The sequence below is a fragment of the Neohortaea acidophila genome, assembly GCF_010093505.1.
Source record: "Neohortaea acidophila strain CBS 113389 unplaced genomic scaffold BDY17scaffold_3, whole genome shotgun sequence".
In the NCBI taxonomy this organism is placed as follows: domain Eukaryota; kingdom Fungi; phylum Ascomycota; class Dothideomycetes; order Mycosphaerellales; family Teratosphaeriaceae; genus Neohortaea; species Neohortaea acidophila.
The window spans coordinates 469,153-489,579 of NW_022985512.1; the positions used below are offsets into that span (position 1 = coordinate 469,153).

At 55.8% G+C, this 20,427-nt stretch overlaps 8 protein-coding genes across 8 annotated transcripts; 3 read left to right on the forward strand and 5 right to left on the reverse strand.

The window, feature by feature from the left end:
• Window positions 1-361: 361 nt before the first annotated feature.
• Window positions 362-3,622, reverse strand: BDY17DRAFT_95961 (major facilitator superfamily domain-containing protein). The gene is made up of 4 exons (XM_033738880.1): window positions 1,459-3,622; window positions 1,170-1,403; window positions 890-1,112; window positions 362-815 (listed from the first exon to the last, which is right to left on the reverse strand). The coding sequence occupies exons 1-4, from the start codon at window positions 3,333-3,335 to the stop codon at window positions 489-491; spliced, it is 2,661 nt and encodes an 886-aa protein (XP_033591630.1). The 5' UTR covers window positions 3,336-3,622; the 3' UTR covers window positions 362-488.
• A 1,173-nt stretch (window positions 3,623-4,795) lies between these two features.
• On the reverse strand, window positions 4,796-5,785 carry BDY17DRAFT_292865 (uncharacterized protein). Its single transcript, XM_033732897.1, has 2 exons — window positions 5,282-5,785; window positions 4,796-5,227 (listed from the first exon to the last, which is right to left on the reverse strand). Exons 1-2 carry the CDS (start codon window positions 5,669-5,671, stop codon window positions 4,919-4,921), a joined length of 699 nt encoding a protein of 232 aa, XP_033591631.1. The 5' UTR covers window positions 5,672-5,785; the 3' UTR covers window positions 4,796-4,918.
• Window positions 5,786-5,917: 132 nt separating this feature from the next.
• On the reverse strand, window positions 5,918-7,191 carry BDY17DRAFT_308518 (uncharacterized protein; the record flags this gene model as incomplete). The annotated part of the gene is made up of 2 exons (XM_033735220.1): window positions 5,918-6,745; window positions 6,802-7,191. 2 exons carry the CDS (start codon window positions 7,189-7,191, stop codon window positions 5,918-5,920), a joined length of 1,218 nt encoding a protein of 405 aa, XP_033591632.1.
• Window positions 7,192-7,658: 467 nt separating this feature from the next.
• BDY17DRAFT_321938 (uncharacterized protein) lies at window positions 7,659-8,803 on the forward strand (the record flags this gene model as incomplete). The annotated part of the gene is made up of 2 exons (XM_033736726.1): window positions 7,659-7,778; window positions 7,841-8,803. The coding sequence occupies 2 exons, from the start codon at window positions 7,659-7,661 to the stop codon at window positions 8,801-8,803; spliced, it is 1,083 nt and encodes a 360-aa protein (XP_033591633.1).
• Window positions 8,804-9,117: 314 nt separating this feature from the next.
• Window positions 9,118-10,059, forward strand: BDY17DRAFT_96068 (DUF636 domain protein). Its single transcript, XM_033738881.1, has 2 exons — window positions 9,118-9,500; window positions 9,563-10,059. Exons 1-2 carry the CDS (start codon window positions 9,432-9,434, stop codon window positions 9,965-9,967), a joined length of 474 nt encoding a protein of 157 aa, XP_033591634.1. The 5' UTR covers window positions 9,118-9,431; the 3' UTR covers window positions 9,968-10,059.
• Window positions 10,060-10,184: 125 nt separating this feature from the next.
• On the reverse strand, window positions 10,185-10,527 carry BDY17DRAFT_321940 (TFIIH subunit TTDA/Tfb5; the record flags this gene model as incomplete). The annotated part of the gene is made up of 3 exons (XM_033736727.1): window positions 10,185-10,235; window positions 10,301-10,452; window positions 10,509-10,527. 3 exons carry the CDS (start codon window positions 10,525-10,527, stop codon window positions 10,185-10,187), a joined length of 222 nt encoding a protein of 73 aa, XP_033591635.1.
• Window positions 10,528-10,953: 426 nt separating this feature from the next.
• On the reverse strand, window positions 10,954-16,393 carry BDY17DRAFT_246987 (uncharacterized protein; the record flags this gene model as incomplete). The annotated part of the gene is made up of 3 exons (XM_033730776.1): window positions 10,954-11,017; window positions 11,931-15,215; window positions 15,411-16,393. 3 exons carry the CDS (start codon window positions 16,391-16,393, stop codon window positions 10,954-10,956), a joined length of 4,332 nt encoding a protein of 1,443 aa, XP_033591636.1.
• A 303-nt stretch (window positions 16,394-16,696) lies between these two features.
• BDY17DRAFT_292874 (uncharacterized protein) lies at window positions 16,697-19,346 on the forward strand. Its single transcript, XM_033732898.1, has 2 exons — window positions 16,697-16,967; window positions 17,043-19,346. The coding sequence occupies exons 1-2, from the start codon at window positions 16,949-16,951 to the stop codon at window positions 19,070-19,072; spliced, it is 2,049 nt and encodes a 682-aa protein (XP_033591637.1). The 5' UTR covers window positions 16,697-16,948; the 3' UTR covers window positions 19,073-19,346.
• The last annotated feature ends 1,081 nt before the right edge of the window (window positions 19,347-20,427 follow it).

Below are 20,427 nucleotides of genomic sequence, written 5' to 3' on the forward strand. Positions count from 1 at the left end.
ACTTTCACAGTCGTCTTCGCTCCTCGCTGCCCAATACCCCTTTGAAGTCGGTCCAGCTTGCAGAGCCAATCGCAATGCTAGAGTCCCAGGGCATTGTGCCCGGCCAGTTGTGGCAATTTGGTCGCGAGCTCTTCCGATCCACTCTTCGACTTCTTGCGAGTCTGGGCCATCTACCGTATGCCCCAATCTTGGAGACAGTTCGGCTAGGGACGCGTCTGCCATCGGCATCTACTAGTACAGTGCTTCTGATTGTCCGCAGCCCATTGCTCAAAAATGCTCTGTAGATGTGATGAGCCACCGCCTCTCACGTAAGCCGAACATTCATATCGTGGGGTTGGAGTGTTTGACGATGTGCCCTTGACATCACGGCAGCGGCTTTCCACATCTGGTCCATCGAGCAATACACGATTCAATAGCGGAGGTCGCAGTACTCAATAGTGACTATCTGCTCTTACTGACTGGCGATCTTACACCCGACAGAAGCCAGATCAATCTTGCTTTACGCCAATCTTACCTACCCGGCGCAACCCCAACGCACCTGTGAGCCCTACCAAAACCATCATCGCAAACAAGGCCCAAAAGACGGCGCGATACCCGTCCATCAGGGCTTTGGGGGACGACTTGTTGACTTCATCCGAGCTGGCCGTGACTGATTCGGTGATGACTTGAGTTACCGTTAATCCAATGGAGGTGCCAAGTTGCGCGCAGGTATTGAACACTGCGCCGCCCAAAGCCTGGGTCCGTGAGGGAAACACAGCGGAGATGATGAGCAGACCGACGGTGAACAAGGTGTTGGTACAGACTTGTAGGAAGACCTGTGTAGAAATATGTGTTAACGGCACATTACCACATATTCAACATCAGATGGCGGGCCATCGGACTCCCTTACCTGTGCGGTGAACGCCATGTACCAGTACGGCCATTGGGGCTTGATGACGGCCATGAGAAGTGGTGATAGAGCGGCGATCGCGGAGGCAGCCAATACGACCAACATAACCGGCAGTCGATTCACAAAGTAGCCAAGCGAAATGTTGATTAGCACCGCTGTGACAAGGGCGGGGAGGATGCGGATTGATGCTTCAAGTGCTGAGTGGCCTTGGACTTGCTGGAAGCTGGGAAGCGTCAGTACTGATCCCTTGTATAGCACGAAGCATGGGCAGAGGACTCACAACAGACTACAGAACGGCTCCATATTATTGCTGACTGCATTGGAAAGCAGTACCATGATACAAATGCTCGTAAAGCTGGCGTTGCGCCAGAGCGAATTTGGCATCACTGCTGGACGATTGTGCTCTACTTGGTGGTTCATCCACCAGATGAACACTGGAATCGTGGCAACACTGATGACCAGCAGCGAAATATTGGAAGCGCGGCGGATGTTCATGATATCGGACGAGAGCATTCTGTCATTGTCAGTAAACTCGTGTAACAGCTGTACTGAAAGTTGCGGAAACTTACGCCAGGACGTATGCTAGAACCGTTATTCCAGCACTAAGAACCATCGTTCCCACCCAATCAATATTCAAAGCTAGCTGCTTCCATATCGTGCGAACAGGTCTTGGCCGAGGATCGTGTGGCAAAGCCCAAAAGCCGAATAGACACAATGCAGTAGTAGTAGCCCCGGCAAGGTAGAATGCCGGGCGCCATCCGACACTGTCAACCAAAACACCTCCAAGAACGAGACCGAGCAAGAACCCGAGTGGACTGGAGAACCCTAGACACGAAAACCCAAGGTTCCGCGGCCGCCCATATGCAATGTTGGTTGAGATGATGGAAACCGATGCTGGGACAGCGATGGCGAAGGAGACACCTTGCAGGCCGCGGAATGCAATGAGTTCGCCTCCGGTTCGTGCTGCGCCGCAGGCAAAAGCACTTGCAATGAGCAGCATGTTGGCCGTTAGGATCATAGGCCTCGTGCCCACGACGTCTGTAATAGATCCAGCCAGCATCAGACACGATCCGGCTGTGAGGTAGAAGACGGACGTCGGCCACAGAAGAAGGCCGGTCTCCAGCTTGACCGTGTCGATGATAGCAGGCAGACCAACCACAGCGACACCATTGCAAAAACTCGAGAATAGCTGCAGACCGATCAATTGAGCAGTCACAATTACTGCTCGGCTCGTGGATAGGACTGTCGTTGCTTCGTCACTTGGTGATACGTCAGGCGATTCGTCCGCTGGCAACGCAAAGCTTTCGCGAGGTGGAGTGGAGGCGGGAAGGTGGGGGTCGATTGTGACATGCTCCGACTTGGACTCGAGCCTCTGCAGCTCGAGGGTCGTTGTTGTTGCCATGTCCAGAACCGATGGGAAAGGCCCAGGCACAGAATTCGGGTGAGTGAGCTTGTATTTATCAAAGGACCTCCAGCTCCGAGCTCGGCTTATTAGTGGATAAGTTCTCTTGTCAGATTCCGGGTGAAGCCGAAATTTGGGGCGCGAAAATCGCCATCGACATGGACCAAGCACCCGTATGAGTCGAATGTCTTGGTACAGGATGCCTTCCTTCGAGCCGATATAGGACGTCAACTCGAGGACTTCGCCAGTCCGCAGGCCGAGGAACATAATCGGCAGGACGACGAATGATATCTGCAGTCGTAGCCTTGAGTGCATTGCCTCCTTTCTACCTCTCTGCGCTCTCGGACTTCCGCAATACTTCGAGAGAGTTGACATACAAATTCTTGTCCACGCGTCGAGTGCGCCACCAGTAATACCGCAGCGTAAACGTCTGGTCTGCTGCTCGTCGATCCCCAACGTCTGCTTTCCGGCGACCGCGTTGTCGGGATTAGAGTCTGGGGCTGGAAATGGCTCGGAAACTAGACCGTGCTCGAAGACCTTCACCAACCTTTCTTGTGCGACTTCTACGTTGCCGCGCTGCATTAAATCGTAAAAGTTCGCCGGCACCAATGGTCGCTTGGAGCCGAAGCGGCCCGTGGGTTGCAATTTTCGACGCAAGACCGGATCAGAGACGCTACGATCGAGGTAGCGCTGGCAATGCTCCTCCTCCGACCAAGCCAGCCACGTGCCCGGGCGAAACACAAACCAGGTCCACAAGCCGAAGCCACAAGAGACGACTGCGGCGTACGGCCAGAGCAACCCCGGAATCCAGGAAAAGGCCCAAAGCAGCAGCGGAGGATATCGGATGTGGGGGAATGGATGGCAGTATGTCATGGATCGCATCAAAATGGTCAGATGCTTGGTATGAGATTGCACGACCGGAAGCGCTTGCAGTGCCGTCGAGCCTGTTCCAATGTAGGCCACTCTTTTGTCGGTGAAGTCGTAGTGCGCGGGCGAATCGACGGTGTGCCATACGTCGCCTTGGAACTTCTCGATGCCTTCCATGGCCGGGAGCTTCTTGTGGTTGTGAGTCCCTGCGCTCTGTACCAGTACATCGCATTGCCAAACACAGCGTTCGTCGGTGTCTGCGTCCTCGCATACGACGTTCCATAGGGACTCCTCATCGGACCAGAAGGCTTCGATGACGGTCTGCTCGAACACGGTGCTCTGGTGCAAGCCATAGAAGTCGGCAAAGGCGTTATAGTACTGCACCAACTCCTGACTCGTTGGAAAAAGGCCCGACCAATCTGCAAGGCGTCAATTGCGAATCCGTCGGTGGCGTGGTAAGGGAAGCTCACGGGGATTTTTGAACCAGCTGACCTGGTAAAGGATGCTGAACACATCGCATGCGGCTCCCGGCTTCGAAAATCAGTATTTCTACGTCGATTTTCGTTACTCGAACGCTCTCCATACTCACATATTCCGCCGCTGTCCATAACCCTCCGTAGTTGTCTGCGCGCTCCAAGATCAGGATGTCTTCATGGCGCAGAACACGCTTGCGCACGAGTTCGGCTGCCTGGACCAATCCCGAAACTCCAACGCCAACGATGATGCAGGTCTACCGTTCGTGAGGGACGTCCATGGTTTGTACAGGTGTTCGAGTCATGCTAAACTGTCCGGTTCGTGGTGATGCAATCGCTGTTGCAGTCGTTTGAGAACCTACCCGTCGATGCCCTTCACTATATACAATAGGTGCTCTCGAGATTTCATATCTTCCTTGGCACAACTAAGGGCGCAGCTCGCTCCTAGATACGTACCACGCGCATCATCCCCTCTTAGTCATGACAGCGAGGTTGGTCCTGTCCTAACCTTTTCGAAGCATGAGTGGAACATGCTTCTGCTACTCCCCACGACTGCGGCAAGCCTAGCTGTAGTCATGCTTAGCAGCACGCAAGGCAAAAGCAGAAGCTACTTGGTACGCGATCGGGAATAGGACCAGTTATTACTTGAAGCCAAGTGCCCATCAAGGACATTGGACAGATCGGAGCGAGATCGCTGGGTTGGGGCCTGGCTAGGGTCCATCTGGTCAGGAATCGAAGAGTGTGTAAGGCCTCGATGCGTTGATAGATTCCTGAGAACCGCCATCTCCCTCGCAGCTGGTCCTCCTGGCATCTGGCAATCGACGTGTGAGGAAGATTTGGAAACTGGCATCCAAGGACGTCACCGCTGTTCGAAGCCGCCCGCCGAACCCTGGCCTCCAACAGCGAACCCCTCGTAATACCTCACCACCCTCTGTGCGAGAGAGTCAGATGGAAGAATCCGTCCCTTCGAGGTTCGACGGTAGGCGGACAAAAAGAACAGTCGTTCCTACTCGTAGTCGGAACAGAGGCACGCGGGAAGGCTGTAGTTAGGTAAAAAGTGGGGGCGGACGGGTCAGGGAGTGGGGTCCCACGTTCCGCTTTGCTACCGAAGCCGGACCTCACTTGACGCCGAATTTCAGCAATCGGCCTATTCCCGACGCTACCGATCCCCGGTTACTGCGCTGTGATTCATATACACGGGCTTGACCGTCTCTCCGTCGATGGACGTGACGGCGCGACAGCCATACGGGAGATCAGATACGCGGTCTTAACCGGCTTTCCCTCGACCTACGCAACGCTACGACCATCATGAACGCAGATGCACAGCCGCGACCCTCTCTGCCGAAGCTCGGACTGCCTAAATTCGAGTCCCTCATACTTCCTAGAATCGAAACAGGTGCGGCACGGCCCAGCGCCAGGCAAAAGTGGTTCGTGGTCGACCCCTGGTCCCCTGGTGCCAATGAACAGATTTTGGATCAGTACTAGCATGTCACGGCCTAGAGGCAGCGAAAAAAAAGACTCGATAGTCCCTGCGAGGGTCGAACTCGCGACTTCGACATTCCATACCATTCTCTTGAGAATCATATAAGAGTCGCACTGGTACGTTTAGTGAGATGTTCTACTCATCAGGTATGAATTGTAGACACTCACCGCTACCACTGCGTCAAGGGACTTGCAGAGAGCCCCAAGGGACATGCAACACCCGCTGAAGGGTTTGCAGAGATCTGACGTCACTGCTGGAACTGATTTACCCATATTTCGCACCGACGAGTAGCCCCGAAATTTTACCGCATGCGGCGAGGGAGTGAGGGTCGAACTCGCGACTTCACCATCCGCGCAACAGGAATGGCGAAGAGCTGCTCTATCATAACAGTCACTGCCACTATGCTTGCTGGGTGCAACTGGTATTTGCAGCGGCGATGACCAGAATGCGGTGCGGTTGTACGATTTTAATGCTGATTCCTGCACTTGTTGACCCAGTATTCTCTTCATAATATCTTCTCCGTCAGCTGGCTCAGACACTTTTGACCGGCACGCCATGAACGGGGATTATTATGGAATGTTTCACTCTCGGCGAAGCATTTCAGTGCGTATTTTGGAAGTGCTTGTGGCCGATAGACCAGTGGTGCGCTGCTGGTTGGTCCCCATAAACGGAAGATCGTTACGGAGATTATTCAATCGACAGACAGATACCTTGCTCGCTCGACCACGCATCTACGAATTGAAATCCACGCCATCAGCGGTTTATGTGGGATCACACCACCTCCCGTACTTCCTGAGGATATTCTAACCCTTACTAAAACCCTTCTTTGCGTACGGACTCGACTTGAAATCGTAGTAGTCGGCCATCATCTTGCCATTCAAGATACTCGCCTTCGTCTCGGCGGCCCCGCGCTCAATGACCTCTTCCGCGTAGGCGTCCAGCGCCTCGTCAGCCACGGCACCCGTAGCACGCTCCTCTGTCAGACGCTTTATGGTCTGCACCAGGTTGTACGAGTCCTGGATGGCGTGGTTGAGCCCTTGGCCACGGAACGGGGGCATGGCATGGGCAGCGTCTCCAGCCAACAAGACCCGCGGGCTGAGCAATCGATCTTTGAGAGGCCGTGAAATCCAGACGTTAAGGTCCGAAGCCTGCATGACTGTGTCGTCTGGAATCCAACGAATGGCGGAGCGGAAGGGCTCGCATAGCTTGTCTGCCTTCTTCTTGGCCATTTTGAGCGCCTCCACACCATCGTTGGCGCTTTCAGAGCCGCTCGCCCAGTGCAAGTCTACGACAAAAGTCCACTCTGCGGGGTTCGCCGAGTCATGCGCGTCCTGGGGACCAAGGAAGAAGAGCAGATCTGGATGGATGGATATCGCCACGACAGGATGCGCCGATCGGACGTGTTTGGCCTTCTCTGCGTCGTGGTAGCATACCAGGCTGCGCCAACGCATGCCACTAGTGCCATCAAGCGGTTTTGCCGAGCCCTCTTGGCCGTACAAGAAGGCTCGAACGGTTGACTGAGGGCCATCGCATCCAATGACGATGTCGTAAGTTCTTATATCGTTGTCGGTGGAGAAAGCAAGCTTGACTTCATCCGTTGTGGTGTGCACGGAGCGTAGTGTATGCTCAAACTGGATCGCCATGTTAGAGCTGTGCAGCTACCCAGTGTTTTTGGGAATTGTGGTACCTGGACGTCGACATCGACCGCAAGCAGAGCTCTCAATCTTCTGCGCGACACTCGAAGCGAGGTTCCCTGCACATTGAGGTTCTTGAGGACGTCTCCGCTAACGCCATCGTAGACCAATGCGCCATTTGCCGGAGCGGTGCTGTAGTCCAGGTTGCAATCGACCGTGGCTTTCTCGACGAGCTGAGCACTCTTTTCCGCACCGATCAGTTCTTTCAAGAGGTCCAGCGACCAGTGGACCCCCATTGACCACTCCCGCCGTCGCTTCGATTCAGGGACCTCTCGTTCAAAAATGTCATACTTGATGCCCAGCAGGTCAAGGCCATTGGCAATCAGCAGGCCAGTCAGCCCGGCGCCAACAATGGCTATCCGTTGATGCTCTCGCCGCGCCATTTTCGAAGAGTATGATTTTTCCGTCGACATGGACGGTTGCCAGACGTGAAGGGGTCTCTATTGACTTTCGACCGTCCACTTCCTTCCACATTTCCCCGAAGGCCCGATGCACGCAACGGGGTTTCGGCCTTTTGCCATCGTTGTGTGAGGGCGAAGCCCCGCGAGCAGAAAGATTGTGTCCATGATAAGACGCCTAGGACCATGCCCGTTTCTATAGAAGGCGTTCCAGCGTCATCAAGGAAACCGTAAGACAAGTGAGCGCGGAGTGCAAAGTTTGTACTGTTGTTGAAATCAATGTCTTCAGAAGTGAGTACAGTAGTGGGGAATTGGTGCCGACTCGAGACAGCTACGTAGCATCCCGAAACTCAATTTGGGAAAGTTGCTAGCTTTCCACCACGTTGTTCAGGGTGTCTTTCAATCCAGCAGCCAGACATCTTGCTCACTCGAGAGCACATCTCAACTCGACAATGACGGACATCACGCCGGACTTCAATGTCTGCTTGAAAGGCCTCGATGTTCCGCCAGTGCTGCGCGTCGAGCACGACATCACCAAAATCAACAGCTTCCTGCAAGAAGCATACAGCATCGTACGTCCTCCACCCTATCCGGCTGGCATCTCTTGCCACACCTGACTAACGCATGTCAAAAGAACGCGCGCATCTCCGACCTCACCCGAGAACTCCGCTCCATCCGCACAGCCTACGTCTCCACCGCCCCTCCAGCGCGAAGAAGACAAGCTCCAAACGCCAGCAACACCGCGCGCCCCCTCACGAACCCCGAGCGCGAAGCCATCGACGCCCAATCGAAGCAACTCCTCCGCCAGTTGAACGCGGCAATCACAAACCTCAAACAAGTGGAAGATGTGCGAAAGCAGACGGCCGACTCTGTCGCGCTGTCCAAGCGCGCAAAAGGGGGCTTGGGGGCGTTGGGGAGATGGGCGGCGGGAGGTGCAGTGACCGCCAAATCGCCTGATGAGGAGCTGGATGAGGCCGGGAGGAAGACGGTGGCGGCTGTGCGGGAAAGCATTATTCTGTTTCTGCAGCAGAAGCTGGAGGAGGCGGGCAGGGTGCAGAGTGAGATGATGGAGGTCCGGCTGAATCGCGAGGTGGAGAAGAGCAAGTCTACGCTGTATAAAGCCGGGGGCACACTACCAGGGGGCATACCGTACGCCAACGACGACGGAGCCGTAAACGGCATCCCATCCTCATCACCAACATCGCGCAACCGAAAATCCGCACACGGCCTTCCACCCAACGACCACGCAGCCACAAACCCCCAAGACCCCCAACTCACTCCCGACCAACTCCAACTCTTCGAAAGCGAAAACGCGGACCTGCTGCGCCAGTACGAAGACCAGCTGGACCAGGTGCGGCAGGCGGAGAAGAGCATCCTCGACATCTCCGAGCTGCACTCCACCCTGCACGCCAACCTACAGCAGCAGAGCGAGCACATTGAGCAGCTGGTCATGGACTCGTACCTCACGACGGAGAATCTGGGCAAGGGGAACCGCGAGCTGAAGACGGCGAGTGAGCGCAAGAGCACGGCGCAGGCGGTCTTTTGGGGCACCGTGGGCTTTTGTGGGTTTCTTGTGGTGTGGGATATGATTTTTTGAGTAGTAGATGCAGATGGAATGGTAGAGTGGTTGCACAAGGCTGTGATATAGGAATACCCAGCAGCATTGGCGGATGCAGTGTCATGCTGGCAGTTGACCACATCTTGATCCCGTAACTACCGAACTACGAAGCTCACAGTCCTCAATTCGAAAGAGCAAATGTCGAGTATCTATCGGCGCTGGCTGATTGGGCGAGGTCAACGTAGTCAACGGCGAATGACGAAGGACTCGCAACGACACCTGGCCACATTCTACGCCTGCGATTCATCCAAATTCGCCCGATGCCGTCGGATCCTCTTAGAAGCAATGCTTTTTGCCAATCCGATCTCCATCAGTCCGGAAAGCGTTCCGACTCGCCTATTTGTCACGGATGTGGGTGCAGGCGAGTGTGACGCTATGCGCGCAAGCCGTCCCTTTCGACCCCGCCTCGCGCGTCAGTGACGTTGTTGGTGGGGGTGATAAGAGCCGGGAATGATTTTCGCGGAAGAGGGGGAGGGCAAAGGGTATATATATTTTTCGTCCCCTCCACCCTAGTCAATCTTGTCCATCAAGGTCGCATCCACATTCAAGTGAATACCAGAACCAACCAATCACATATCAAAGTCGAAGAAAGAAGAACTCGCCCAACATGCCTGGAACCGGAAGCTGCTTTTGCGGACATGTCAAGTACAGGTACACTGGCGACGTCCAGGCCAAGGTGTGTAGAGTCATGGTCGTTGTGACGAGATCAATGATACAGTGCTGACACTGCCGTACCAGGCTCTCTGCCATTGCCTAGACTGCCGCAAGATCTCCGGCTCCACCTACTCCACCAACCTCATCGTGCCCGGCGAGGGCTTCGAAGTGGTGCAGGGCACGCCCAAGGAAATCTCGAAGACCGCCGACGACTCCAAGAATGCCATCACCTCCTACTTCTGCCCGGACTGCGGCAGCACGCTGTTCCGCAAGGGCGCCACGTTCGGTGACGCGGTCATCGTGAAGGCGGGCACGCTCGACGATCACTCCTCGCTGGAGTCGCACAAGCCTGAGCTCGAGCTTTACGCTGGCCACCGTCCGTCCTGGGTGGGTAAGGTTGGCAGCTCGGCGCAGAAGAAGGGCATGCCGGATTCGGAGGACCACGAGGTCAGCACCACGGACAAGATCAAGGCCAAGCTGGGGGCTTAGATGTCGGCATCAAGCGTCGAGGGTATCCACGGGATTTAGCCAGGGAAATTGCGAGATGTAGTTACTGAGATAGCCGGGTTTATGAAGTGAGGTTCCCTTGATGATCCAGCTCGCGTCAGGGTAGTTGTCATTACGCAGTATGAGTAATAAGCTGTGGCTTCCAGGTCCGAGCCGCATTTTGGTTCGGCAGAAGGATTGAACAGCCGGTGAGCTGGAATCAGTCCGATTCTGAGGAATCCTCGTTTTCCCTGACGCTGTCTTTCAAGGCCTGCCGGCGCAAAAGTCAGCGGATGCCGCCAGGGAATGGCGATAAGAACAAGAAGAACAACGTACATCCTTCAGCAACAGCTTCAACTCGTCGAGCTTGCTGCTCTTGATCAATACATGCTCGTCATCGATGTCTTCGATGATGAAGTCGTGGTCGTGCTGGTCGTTGATGCGGTTGATGATGGCCTTGATGGATGCGTCGCACTCCACTAGCACGCCTGGGACCTCACATGAGCGGGCAGGTACGAGCGATGTATACCGCGCATGAACGCACCTGGGATGGCTCGCGGCATCTTGCTAGAGTTCCGAGAGAGTGACGGGCGATGCAGAAATGGTGGACGCCGGAGGCAATCTTGGGAAGACCGAATCCAACCCAACCCGAAGCTAGCCTTAACCGGAGTGGCGCCACCAACACGTGAACAATTGAGTGACGTTAATCAATTTGAAAATCCCGCCCCCATGCATGCGCCGCCACCCGATCAGGCTGCACTCCGTCACCCGGAACATCAGCTCAGGCTGCGCCCAAACCTTCGCTTGTCATCCGCAATGCCCCTCTCAGCCTACCTTACGTATTAAGCCCTCTCCGATCCTCCGCCTCCGCCTGAGTAATCCACAGAGGTATTGAAAGAAGGCCATCATGCTCGCCCTCTCCTCATAACACCTCCGAGCAAAGGCAAGGCAATCCGCTCATCCTCACCCGCACCTCGACAGCCTCTCGCTCAATCAACCACACACACCACCAAGATGCGAACACCACCGCCCTCACCAACCATCCCCCTCCTCCTCCCAGCCGCCCTCGTCCAAAACCCAATGAGCCTCACCACCCTCTCGACAATCCTCCGCCCGCGATCCCCCCAAATCGCCCCCTCCTCCGTCCCAGTCCCATCATCCACCGGTTCCGCCCCATCAAGCAACAACGGCAACGGCAACAGCTCCTCCTCCAACGGCACCAGCGTCTACGGCTACTACTTCCTCTTCCTCATCATCCTCCTATGCCTCCTCGGCCTCCTCTGCTACTTCTGCTACCGCCGCCGGCAGCGCCGCACCCTGCAGACCCGCCACTCCGCTCTACAACAGCACTTACGGCAGGGCCCGTTCGCTGAATCTGCCGCGGCGCGAGGTGCTGGGATGCCTGCGCCGGTGATGCCGCGGGCACGGCAGAGGGGTGGAGCGGCGGGGTGGTGGAGGGGTCCGCCGAGGGAGAGGGAGGAGGGGCTGAATGAGCAGGGTGAGGCGCCGCCGGCGTATGTGCCGAAGCCGAGGGAGGAGGGGCAAGAAGCGGGTATTCCGTTGGAGACGATGGCGAGGGGGGACGATGTTGGGTCTAAACCACCTGATTACTACGGTGAGGTACGCGAGGTGAGTGGGGAGGAGAGGCGGGAGGTTGGCTCGGCGGCGAGTTCTTCGCGGGGTCCTGGGGGTCGAGCGACGACTACGTGATGTTCCAGGCAGGCTGTGGGCGATTGGCATTTTAGCGATGACTTGACGATTTCATTAGACGGGCTCAACGGCACAAAGCATTTGGCAGTGGTGACATTTGAATGTTGCATAATCCTATCGAACCTAGCTCCACGCTCTTGGGGAATTTATCGAACCCATTTCAAAACCACCACGCTATGCCTGCGCAACCAGCGGCACAAACTCCCCAAACGCCCGCTCACCTGCCGCCTCCTCCCTGCCCAACCCCGCCTTCAACGCCACCAACCTCTCCCGCCTCCCCTTCGCCTCCTTCTTCACAGCCTCATGCAAACCCGCACCCTCCATCCACCCACTCGGCCTTCCCTCAACGCCCAAAGGCCGGAAGACCTTCATAGCCCCCGTGCCCAGCCCCACGCTCTGACCCATGATAATGCACTCCGACACCCCACGGATTTCATCGCGAGTATTCTGAATCGCCGCATCGAACAAGTGATCCGTCGTCTTCTCGAAACTCGCGAGGTGCAGCACGCTGTCGCGCATCTTCGACAACCCGAAGCGCGTGATGCCGAGCACTTCCCCTTTGTACGTCATCACGTCGGCGAGGAGTTGCATGTGGCGCGGATCGATGGAGAGGCCCTTCATCACCTCGCGGATTTCGTTGATGATGGTGGCGCGCGCCGCTTCGATGCCCAGCACCTCCTTCATCTCCATGACAGAGTTGGTGACGGTTTTCAATCCGTTGATGCCCGGCGTGGTCATGCATGCTTTGAGCCCGTAGCCCTCGACGAACACGCTGATGGCTTCTTTGCCCGACGCGTCGGCCTGATCTGCCTTTTTGAGTACGGTGCGAGCTGCGTCCGGGTAGCCTTGGATGACGACTTGTGGTAGTTTGCGCTTGAGGAGTTGCATCGTTTCAAAGGTGGCGTCGGGGGGTCGGTCCAGGATTTGCTTGGTGTTCTTTGCCCGGCGGGCTTTGGAGAGCTTGGCAGAGACTTCTGGGTCGACAACCACGCGAATATGACTGTTGCCAAAGGGCTTGACGCTCACACCCAGCGACTTCATCCCTTTCGTTTTCTCGATGGCGTTCGTCACATCGTACAAGTTGATGTCGAGTCCCAGGGCATCCACACGCTGCCAGTCCACTCGCATGTTGAGGTAAGATCCAGTGAGATACCATACATCCTCGATGTACGCCACGATATCCTTCAAGTAGGTCTTCTCGATGACCGCCTTGCAGTGACGGGCGGCGATCTCATCATGTTCTGCATTCAGAGCGCAAGTGATGATCGGCGTGGAGATGGTCTTGCTCGCGTTGATGATTTCCTTGATTCGGGGAACTCCCTGCGTCAGGTTCATGCCTGCCACACCGGCGAAATGGAAAGTCTTGAGCGTCATCTGAGTGCCCGGCTCGCCGATAGACTGAGCGCCTACTGCACCCACCGCATGTCCGGCTTCGACTTTGCTCTTCTCAAACTTTTTCAGACAGAGATGCAGGAATTCTTCGAGTGCGGAGCGGGAAATTTTGAAGATGGCATCCGTTCCAGGGAGTCGCATTCGACTGGCAACCAGCTTCTCCGCTCGATCGTCGACGAAATTCTCGATGTCCTCCAGGAACTCTCTCGCGCTCTCCAATTGATCAATCCCGGTGTCGCTAGTGTCGTCGTACGGCCGGATACTGCCATCGCTACTGTCCTTGCGGACAAGCTTCGCTCTCTCCACATCCAGCCTCTTCTTGACTACGCTTGCAATCTGCTTAGCCGTCAAGCCAGCTTCTTCATTGTCCCAGGTTCTGTGGACGGCGTGCAAGAAAGTGCGGTCGAAATCGACAGGCTTCGCGTTGCCCTCCATATCCACCGGATCCAGTCCATCGTCGCCAAACTTCATCTGCACGACACCGCCCATCGAGTTCCGCACTGTCAAGTCGTACTGCGCGCTCAAGTCTTCCAAGCTCTTCATAAGCCGGCGAGACATGTAGCCAGTCTCCGCCGTCTTGACAGCGGTATCGACTAGACCTTCACGGCCACTCATAGCGTGGAAGATGAACTCGGTGGGATTCAACCCGCTGAAGAAGCTGTTGACCACAAACCCTTTCGCAGGCGGGTCTCTGCTGGCCTTTGCGAAGTGTGGCAGAGTTCTATTCTCAAACCCATTGATCACTCGCTTTCCGCTGATAATTTGCTGTCCGACCGCCGCCACCATCTGACTGACGTTAATGTTTGACCCTTTGGAGCCACATTTTGCCATGGTGAGGGGGGCATTGAATCGACTGAGCTCGGCGAAACAGACGTTACCGCAGGCTTCTCGCACTCGAGAAAGCAGACCGGAGATTTTGTTCTCCAGTGTGGCGTCTGCATCGCATCCTGGATCCCGCTGCAGCTTTCCAGCGTTGAAGTCGTTGATGAGCCGAATGCATTCGTCGTACGCCTCTTTGACGAGCTTGTCTTTCTTCTCGCGCAGAAGCTGGCTGGGGTAGACATCGCCGATACCAATGGAGAAGCCTTGCTCGCCGAGCCATCGGGCACAAAGCTTCGCGAGGCGGTTCATTGCCACCACAGCATAGTCGGGTCCAAAGTCGCGCATGATGATGTAGAATACTGAATCCTTCTTTCCGTCGCCAATGGTGGCTTTATCGAGCACTCCACACATGACTTCACTGTTTCTGATGACGAGGAATGAGTCGGTCTCGCTCATATCCGGGGCGATGTCGCCCTTTGGTTTTCGGCCGGAGATGACTTCTCCATTCTCGTCTTCAGTCCAGTCGAAAAGTCTGGTGGCATCAGGAGGAGTGAATTGCTTGGCCTTCGCTTCCAGATTGACATTCACTGGATACTCCGGATGCGGCTTCATGAGCACATTCCAGATTTGTTTGCCGGTCCATAGGGTCTGCGGCTTGAGGATCGCAGGCTCGGGTATCTTGACCGGCCATTTTTGTCCGGTAGAAGGATCTCGGACTTCGATACCATCGTACATGAAACTGACAATCTGCATGAACTCTCTTCGGGTGAAGAAGCGGTCTTTCTGACTGAGGAGGTAAGCACCAGTGATGAAGTCTTGAATGGCGGCGATGATAGGCGTGCCGTTTTTGGGAGTTGCGAGATTGTGCTTCACGCCCATCAGCTCCAGTGCTTCTGTCCTGGCCTCCTCAGTCTGCGGGACGTGCAGGTTCATCTCATCTCCGTCAAAGTCCGCGTTGTATGGGTTGCATACACACTCGTTCAATCGGAAAGTTCTCCACGGGCGAACTTTGACTCTGTGCGACATGATGGACAACTTGTGCAGCGATGGCTGACGATTGAAGAGGACAATGTCACCATCTTCCAGGTGTCGCTCCACGGTGTCACCGATGTCGAGGGCGTCAGCGATTGTGCTCAGGTTGCCCTTTTGTCCGGCCGTGGACAGGACAATTCGCCGGCCACTGGCTTTGACAATGAAGTTGGCACCGGGGTGTTTCCGGCTGCCTCGGATGACACATTGCTTGAGCTTCGCGAGGTTGTGCTGGGTGACCTTTTCCGGATACGTCATGACCACGGCCACGCGAGATGGCACGGCAACCTCATCGATGCTGAGATTTGGGTCAGGAGAGATGACTGTTCGCCCAGAAAAGTCCACCCGTTTTCCGCTCAAGTTTCCTCGAAAGCGTCCTTGCTTGCCCTTAAGTCTCTGACAAAAGCCTCGCATCGTCCTCCCCAGCATGCCATCCCTCCCCAAGCCTGGCAGAGTGCCATCGATGTACATGGCGATCTGGAATTGGAGAAACTCCCAGATTTCCATGACCTTGACCAGCGGCTGGCCTTTGGTCAGCATGACCTGGAGGAAGTTGTTGATGTGTATAATGTCACCAAGCTTATTGGTGATGTCGTCTTCGGTGCTCGCTTGTTCTTGCGCAACGGACGGACGGATGGTGACGGGAGGAGCGGGGACGTGGGTCCAGAGCATGTACTCTGGTCGCCCGCCGTGATGAGGATCCATGCCCAGGAGTTCGACATCCACGGAGGGGATCTTGCGGAAGATGTTGAGGACACGCAGAGGGTGCATGTCGTCCATGGCACGTCGCATATGCCGGTCAACGTCGGCACTGTGCTTGCTGGCCTCTTTGAACGACTTTTCGAATGCCAGCATGGGGATGGGCTTGACCTTGGACTTGGCATTGGACATGGTGTAGATGGCGAACTTGTTGTGGAACATTTTGAGCGGGTGGTTGGGCACTTTCCTCACCGGACCATTCAAGCTGGAGCAGCGGGGACAGATTTTGACCTTGCGACATTCGGCGACGAACTTTTTGCAGATGGCGTTTCTTCGAAGAGTGTCCAGTCCTGGTTTCCGAACGGCTTTGAGAGCGGCGCGGCGCTCCTTTTCCGGCATGAGGATGCGGCTGCAGTCTTTGCAGATGCAGTTGAGCACTTCCATGATCTTCTTCATGTAGCCATAGTGGAAGGCGGGGAGGACGAGTCTGACGTGGCCGAAGTGGCCATTGCATTGCATCAAACCCCGGCCGCAAGTCTCGCACAAGGCGGTCTTGGAGGAGGTGCCGAGGCGGGGATCATTCGGTCCATTCTGCGTCAGGCCTCGCTTCTGGCCGGCGGAGTGACTGGTGTCGAAGTCGAAGATGTTGCGGTCGGAGATGGAGAGCACCGACTGGGAGATGATGTCCTGTGGGCTGAGCAGGCCGAATTGCAGGGCCTTGATGCGTTTGGGTGCTTGGTCGAGCACCTGCTCTTTGCTTCCCTCGTCGTCAGACATGATGGATGGTGAAGCGGGTAGAGGTCATCGGAAGATGTGCATGACGTGTGCAGCAGTTTATCGGAACCGCTTTCCTGTCCTTCTTGGCGAGCGGTCCGGTGATGAGGTGGTTGCTGACCTGTATGGATGGATGTGAGGTGAGGCTTGAAATTTTGATGCTTGACTCGTGTGGCGGTGGTGGGGCAGGCTGGCTTCGGAGTCCGGGTTGGAGTGGTCCGTGCGCTGGTGCCTGCCAGGGCCCAAGCTGCCCCTCCTTGGTGGGTGAGAGATATGTGACTGACCAACGACACCTCCCCTTCCTCCACCTTCCCACTCTCCTTTCACCTCTTCATCCTCCTTTCGCTTCTTTCCGACTACCTCGAGATCATACCGTGACTCACGCAGCTTCACCTCTTCCACGCACCCAACATCTAGGCCGTCATTCACCACAGCCTCGCCAGTGAAGGCACGATACGCCGGTGATAGCAGCTTGTGTCCAGCTTCACACCGACGACCTTCACCCATTACAAAAGCCGTTTCTCTCTCTCCTTGTCTATGCTCTAGTGGGCTTTCAACATGTTCTCAACCCGCTACTGTAAGCCCCTTTTCCCCACCCCCGTTTCGCCCCCATCCCAGCATGGCTTGGTGCTCACTGAACTCTTCACTCCAGCCATCCCGGTCACCCTGACATCAGCGACCGACCCGCAAGATAGACGCCATCTCAGCGTCATCCCCGGCAAATCATTCATTATCGGTCGGGCTTCACGGACACAGCATACGGACTTGCGTCCGGCGTGGGACAACGCCCTCTTCGACTCGCAAACGGTCTCCCGCACCCACGCGGAGTTGAAGGCCGATCTATCCGCTGCCTCATCCGATCAAGTCACCATCATGGACAGAGACAGCTTGCACGGCACTCAGGTGAATGGCAGGCGTCTGGAGCGATTCAAGCCCATGACACTCCGGTCGGGAGATCTACTGCACTTCGGCACGAGCGTTACTAGGGGTCACGGTACATGCACTCCACGTGACCCTCTGCAGCCCTCGCGCTTCCCCACTGACACATCCGCTGTAGCCACTCATGACGGAGTCACTGTCATCTTCGATCGTGCCCCTTCCTCTCCCGCCGAGCCCTCCCAGACTCTCGCAGCGAATTCCACTCAACTCAGCAAAGGCTTCCACGTCAAAGTGCCCTCTGACTCCGAAGGCGGCTCCGATGAGGAAGACTACGCACAGTCCATCTACGACGAAGACCTCGAGCACCTCTCTTCTGCACATACCACTCCAGAACAAGTCAAGACCAAGCCCGGCTCTCAGCAACACCCGATCGATGTCGACAGATCTGTTCCGATGTTTCCCACCCCCCTCTACACTGGCTCTAACCACGTACTTCCTCGCACCACCGTCCAAGATTCGATTGACCAGCGTGCCAAAGTTCTGGTGCCAGAATCTTATCCATATCTCCCCGGCTCTTACTCACTAATTCGGGAGAAGTTGGAGCAGACTTCAACGTCACGCAACGATGAGACTGAAGCAGCCGGAAATGCATGGGATGAGGACGTTGAGGACGATTACTCGGAGGTCGACAACGTGCATGGGCGTGACGAAGACCGTGTCTCGGAGGCGCACGGATTCTCGCAAGCGGACGGTGTGCAAGATCGCGATGAAGAAAATCACTCAGACGCAGATGCGCAGCATCGAGACTGGGACGTGCGCTCCACCAGAAGCTTCTTCGTGGACGATACTGCTGGTGTCGACAAGAATTCGAATAGAGGATACAGTGACGAGTCGGAGGATGAGGCCCAATTGGGTGAAGCGGCATTCCAGGACGAAGAACCCAACTCCTACTCTGCCAAAAAGCAACAATCTCCCGAGCTAGAGTCTTCTGTGAGAATCGGCACGGACTCGCACAACCATCGTCTCGACGCCGCCGCATCGACTGGCTTGACGGACCTATCCTTCACCCCCGAGCAGCCCTCATCTTACAACCCTCCGGGACTCGCATATAATCAATCGTGGCCCTTTGCTCCAGCCTCGGTGCTGCCGCCTGCCAATTCGCGAGGTGCCGATGAGTTGGAGTATGACAATGTGGATCCGGCTTTGGCAATCGCGCGATCAAGCAAAGCATCGTCCAGCTCTCGAGCAAGCGGCCGCCGCAAAGACAACCTAGAGGCGTTCACCGGGGCCATCTCGCAGTTGGTGAACGACGTCTTGGAGGATGTCGAAGCGGAGTCTGACGATGAGGACGATGACCTCGCGTGGCAAATGGTCGAAGACGCCCTAAAAAACCAAGTCGCGGCATCATCTTCTCCCTCACAAGATCTATCTGCCAGACAGAAGGGCCAAAGGGACGCGATCATGGAAGACGATTTCCCTTTCGCCGAGCACATGGATGAGGACGACCTAGCCCTGTGTAGGAACTTGGCGGCGATCTTCTCAGACACGCCTGCACGACCAGGGGCTCACACTGGAAGGAAACGCAAGGCGGAGGAGATGATTCAGGAGGAGGCTGTGACGGGTTCTCAAGCAGTGCAAAGACCACCGGCTCGTCGCAGACGTATCGACACACCCGCTGGCCACAGCGTTGTCGGCAATGTGGCCAAGTACGCTGCTGCTGCCGCGGTGGGAGGGTTGGGCGCGTTCGCTTTCCTCCTCAGCCCGCTATCACTGAAGTTCATCGATTGGCTTCAGCCGGCTTGAACATCAATCACCGCGAGCGAAAAGGGGAAGGGAGGAAGAGGAGAGCCAGCCATCACAGTGATATTTGGCGTTGAAGGAAGGGTATGAATTGGAGCAGCCACGGTGTTTGAGACGGTATTCCGGGACGATGCGATGGAGACTTTCAACTCAATAGGCTACTTTCACACGTCGGCGCTCGAGTTGGAAGGAAGGCTTTACGGGGAATAGGCAAATCGTGTAGGCGTATCTTCGCGAAATCGGCCCATACGTATCTTGAAATCATTGAAGAATATGCCTGCTCCTTTAAGGCTTTCGTTGTGATTTGCTTCGATTGGATTGTGAAGACGTTGTCTTAAACTTCGTTCTGGTGAGGTGATGCTGACAGCACTTGCGGAGTGCTCGGGGAATTTCTGCCCGCGTCTCAGCCTTGCGAATACTTCATCTCGTTTCCTACGTCTTGACGCGAAATGAACAGGTAGACGATATTGCGAACTAGGGATCTTGGTTGCCTTTCTCCATGCGATACATACTTTCAAGAGTTGCTGTTCGACTGGGTCGGGCCGGAGAAAACAGTAGGAACGGGAGAGGGCGACGACAAGGCTGTGATGCAACCTTGGCCATCGACCTCGTTGCACTCTCCCGATCGTCCCAACAATCTGCACTGATGTAGTGACGTTGACAAGAAGTGCAAACACCTCCGCCCTCCCGCAATCTCGCTTGTTGACGTCAAGCTGCGTTGAGAAAGTGGTGTCGCCGTTTGCACAGTGAAGCGTGCGGTTTTCGCCACCCGCAAACACACCCTCACACAGCGCACACCAATTTCGTACCTCTCTTCTTCTTTGCTCTTCTTGATACCACCGACCTCACCACCTCACCGCGCGCCCTGCTCTCGTTGTTCAAGTTCACGTGTCGATCTGTGAACTCACTGACAATTGGAAAGGCTGCAGACGCTTCTTCTTCCTCTTCACCACCGACACAAGCAAAGCCAGGCACCGACATCCAACAAGCAAGTCAACAGTAGTGAGTCCAACACATTCCCCCTCCTCACCCTCACCATCTCTTCACAACTAACAACCCCTCTCAACCCCAGTGTCCAACTACACCTGGGGCCCGCCCTCAGACTCCGACTCCGCCAACGACACCTACATGTCTACCCCCAAGCAAAGCTTCGTCGGCGGAGGCGGCGGTGGAGGCGGAGGCGGAGGCAACGACAACGATCCCAATCCCAACAAGAACAACTCCAACGGCAACAACGGAGGCGGAAGCGGAAACGATGGCCCAAACGACAGCCCGATCGACACCACCTATGGCTTCAACCACTGGTGCATCGGCGGCAAAGAATTCCACTCATGTCCTCAGTGCAAGGGCTCGATTCG

Bases quoted from the DNA above. Each gene is read 5' to 3' on its own strand.
- BDY17DRAFT_95961 (XM_033738880.1), bottom strand. From the start codon at position 3,335: ATGGAAGGCATCGAGAAGTTCCAAGGCGACGTATGGCACACCGTCGAT. The intron at 1,404-1,458 runs GTAAGTTTCCGC...TGACAATGACAG, and splicing joins GTTCTAGCATACGTCCTGGC to AATGCTCTCGTCCGATATCA. The intron at 1,113-1,169 runs GTGAGTCCTCTG...GACGCTTCCCAG, and splicing joins GAGCCGTTCTGTAGTCTGTT to CTTCCAGCAAGTCCAAGGCC.
- BDY17DRAFT_292865 (XM_033732897.1), bottom strand. From the start codon at position 5,671: ATGGCGTGCCGGTCAAAAGTGTCTGAGCCAGCTGACGGAGAAGATATT. The intron at 5,228-5,281 runs GTGAGTGTCTAC...TAAACGTACCAG, and splicing joins CCCTTGACGCAGTGGTAGCG to TGCGACTCTTATATGATTCT.
- BDY17DRAFT_96068 (XM_033738881.1), top strand. From the start codon at position 9,432: ATGCCTGGAACCGGAAGCTGCTTTTGCGGACATGTCAAGTACAGGTAC. The intron at 9,501-9,562 runs GTGTGTAGAGTC...CTGCCGTACCAG, and splicing joins CTGGCGACGTCCAGGCCAAG to GCTCTCTGCCATTGCCTAGA.